General features: G+C 46.6%; 1 protein-coding gene across 1 annotated transcript; it reads right to left on the reverse strand.

The window, feature by feature from the left end:
* Window positions 1–1156: 1156 nt before the first annotated feature.
* LOC147596610 (olfactory receptor 6E1-like) lies at window positions 1157–2140 on the reverse strand. The gene has a single exon (XM_086769763.1). It carries the CDS (start codon window positions 2138–2140, stop codon window positions 1157–1159), a length of 984 nt encoding a protein of 327 aa, XP_086625889.1.
* Window positions 2141–3014: the final 874 nt, after the last annotated feature.

Below are 3014 nucleotides of genomic sequence, written 5' to 3' on the forward strand. Positions count from 1 at the left end.
GCTGATAGAAGGAAAAAAATTTTGCACTGAGGTTGGTGGAACACTAGAACAGGTTGCCCAGAGAGGTGGTGGATGCCCCATCCCTGGAAACATTAAAGGCCAGGCTGGATGAGGCTCTGAGCAACCTGATCTAGTCGGGGATGTCCCTGCCCCTGGCAGGGGGGTTGGACTAGATGACCTTTAAAGATCCCTTCCAACCCAAACTATTCTACGATTCTATCATTCAGTTCAATACTATTCTATATATACACCTGTACAGGGAGGATTCCTCCAGCAGCTGGACTCAGGCATTCAGTCACCTCAGCAGCTGCCCCTGGATATCAGCTTCCTCAGTTGAAGGCACCTGGACATAAAAGTCTCCGAGGCCACAGCCACTTTCCAGATACTGGTACAGACCACCCCAGTCACACATACACTTTTGTGTCCACTCACTCCAGACTCTCAGTCGCTGGCACTAATGACATACTAGTGATCCCCTGGTCCTGCTCCAGTTGCTGCACTCACACTTGTGTACTCATTCATGCAGAAGAGAGATTCTCTCACACAGGAATGAGTTAGAAATTAAGTTTAATGAGAGTATGGGACAGACTGCACGGGTCAGTGTCCTCCCATAAACATCCCGTAATAAGTCCTCTCCAATCCAAAAATGCTCTTTCCCTGCATCCCATGATATGTCTTACACTCCAGGCAACAAGGCCCTCAGTCCAAATGGTGATCCAGAGAGCTGCTCTCAGAGACTCATCCCAACGGCTTTCCCTCCTGGACCACAGGGCTGACGGCTCTTGCAGGGCAGCCCTGGAAGGAGCTGGGACAAGATGTTTATTCCTCAGGAGCCTGTAATTTGGGTTCCCACCTGCCACTGTGCCTCTGTGCTCCTCTTGGTTTGTGGAGATGGGCTCTTGATGCACAGGTGGTTCTCCTGTGGTGTGCCTGGGAGCAGCCAGGGCAGGGCATTAACTGACTTACTCCTCCTGTCATTGTTTGTGCCTTCTTCTTGTGTGCAGATGAGCTTCTTATCACTTAACTCTACACAATACAGCAAGAACATCTATCACCTGAGGCATCTCAGGTGTTTGGACATTACATACATCTGCACTGGTATTATTCAACACGTGACAGCAGCTCATTGGAATTGCTGTCCAGAAATGCATCACTATCAGGGGAAAAGCTGTGGTGTAGCACAGGCAATGGCTTCCTTCAGGGCCAGTCTCACAACCTTGTTTCTAAGACTGTAGATGAACGGGTTTAAGAATGGATACAAGACAGTGTTCAGCAAAGCTACAACTGTGTTTGTCTCCAAGGAAACATCTGTGGAAGGACGCACGTAGAGAGCAATGCAGCTCCCATATGCAATGGCCAAGGTGGTGAGATGGGAAGAACATGTTGTAAAAGCTCTCTTCCTCCCAGAGGCTGCTGGCAGGTGTAGAACAGAGAAAAGGATGCCCGAGTAAAATGCCAGAGTTAAACATAAGGAACCCAGTATGAAAAATGAAAACAAAACAGAGTCTGTTTTCCAAAGAAGGCTGGTGTCAGAGCAGGACAATTTGAATAAGGGGGAGTTGTCACAAAAGAAATGGTGGATCTTGTTTGAGCCACAGAAAGTCAGCTTGGAGAGGAGGACCAGGTGGTAACTCATGAGTGTGACACCTGTGACCCAAGCAGCAACAACCAGGTGGATGCAGAGCTGAGGCTTCATGATGGCAGCGTAACGCAAAGGCTGGCAGATGGCAACATAGAGGTCAAAGGACATGACAACAAGTAGAACGAGTTCTGTACAGCCCAGCGCAAAATAGAAATAGGATTGGGCAAAGCAGCCGCTTAGTGAGATTGTTCTCCTGCCAAAACCCAGGATCAGCAACAATTTGACACTTGTGGAGGACGTAAACCAGATTTCCCAGAAGGAGAGATTGCTGATGAAAAAGTACATGGGGGTTTGCGGGCGGGGATCCACACACACAAGGAAAATGATAGTTGTGTTCCCCATCACTGTTGTCAGGTATACGAGCAGAAGGAGCAGAGACAGAAACAGTTGCAGTCTTTGATCAAGCCCTGAGAAACCCTCCAGGATGAACTCAGTAACCGCAGTTCCGTTTTCTGGTCCCGTGCTGAATTTCAGTTCATCCTGCTGGGACAGGAACATGGTAATGAACAAGCGTGGTGCTTTCACAGTCTGGATGAAAAGTTCTGTCCTTCCTTTTCTGCTTCTTTCCCTTCCTGCTGTCTTCCTCTGTAACACAGGCAGAGACAGTCCTTCAGGCATTTTTCATTTCTTAATTTTCCTGGTTTACATTTTAGTTACGGTCCTCAGATAAGTTATTCTTTCTACCTTTTTCAAACACTCACAAAGGATTATTTCTCCAGAACAGAGGATTTTAAAGTGGCTGTTAACTATTTCACCCCATTCCTGGGAAATTCCAAATCCACTCAGACCTGTTGCAAACATCTATCACACTTACATGCAAAATTTTTCTATTGAAAAAATGTTAAACCATCAAATCAAATCTAATGAAATACATGTAATGAAAGCTATTCCTTCCGCATTTCAGTACTTGCCTTTTTGGACTTGTAATCTCGGAGAATTCTGTTGATTTCAAAGTAAGATCAAGTATCTTTTTTGGAATCCCTGGCTTTCTTCCACAACTTCCTGCTCTCTGTTTCTTCAGGAAAGCGAAAGAGGGTGGATCAGGGACCAAGTACATCTTGCCTTCTTCAGTATTCTAAAGAATGACTGAAATGTGTTGTGGTTCCACTCTGTCCATCACACAGCCTCATCTGCCTGCACCGAAATGCAGCTGTTTCTAAACACTTGCTCAGTGCCATTCCTGTGAAATGTCCTGACCTCAATGCAGAGCAAGAGAAGAGTGTCTGGAAGAGATCTGTAACCTTTCTTTTCCATGCCAGTTATAGGCTGGGAGGACCCAGCCTCTGGCATTTTCTCTTGTCTCTACTGACTACAGAGGGAGCCTTGGGAAAACAAGTTCTCGCAGGCACCTGCAGGGAAGTAGATGAAACTC

The sequence above is a fragment of the Chlamydotis macqueenii genome, chromosome W, assembly GCF_036417535.1.
Source record: "Chlamydotis macqueenii isolate bChlMac1 chromosome W, bChlMac1.mat, whole genome shotgun sequence".
Lineage (NCBI taxonomy): Eukaryota > Metazoa > Chordata > Aves > Otidiformes > Otididae > Chlamydotis > Chlamydotis macqueenii.

Coding starts and splice junctions, on each gene's coding strand:
- LOC147596610 (XM_086769763.1), bottom strand. CDS start 2,140: ATGTTCCTGTCCCAGCAGGATGAACTGAAATTCAGCACGGGACCAGAA.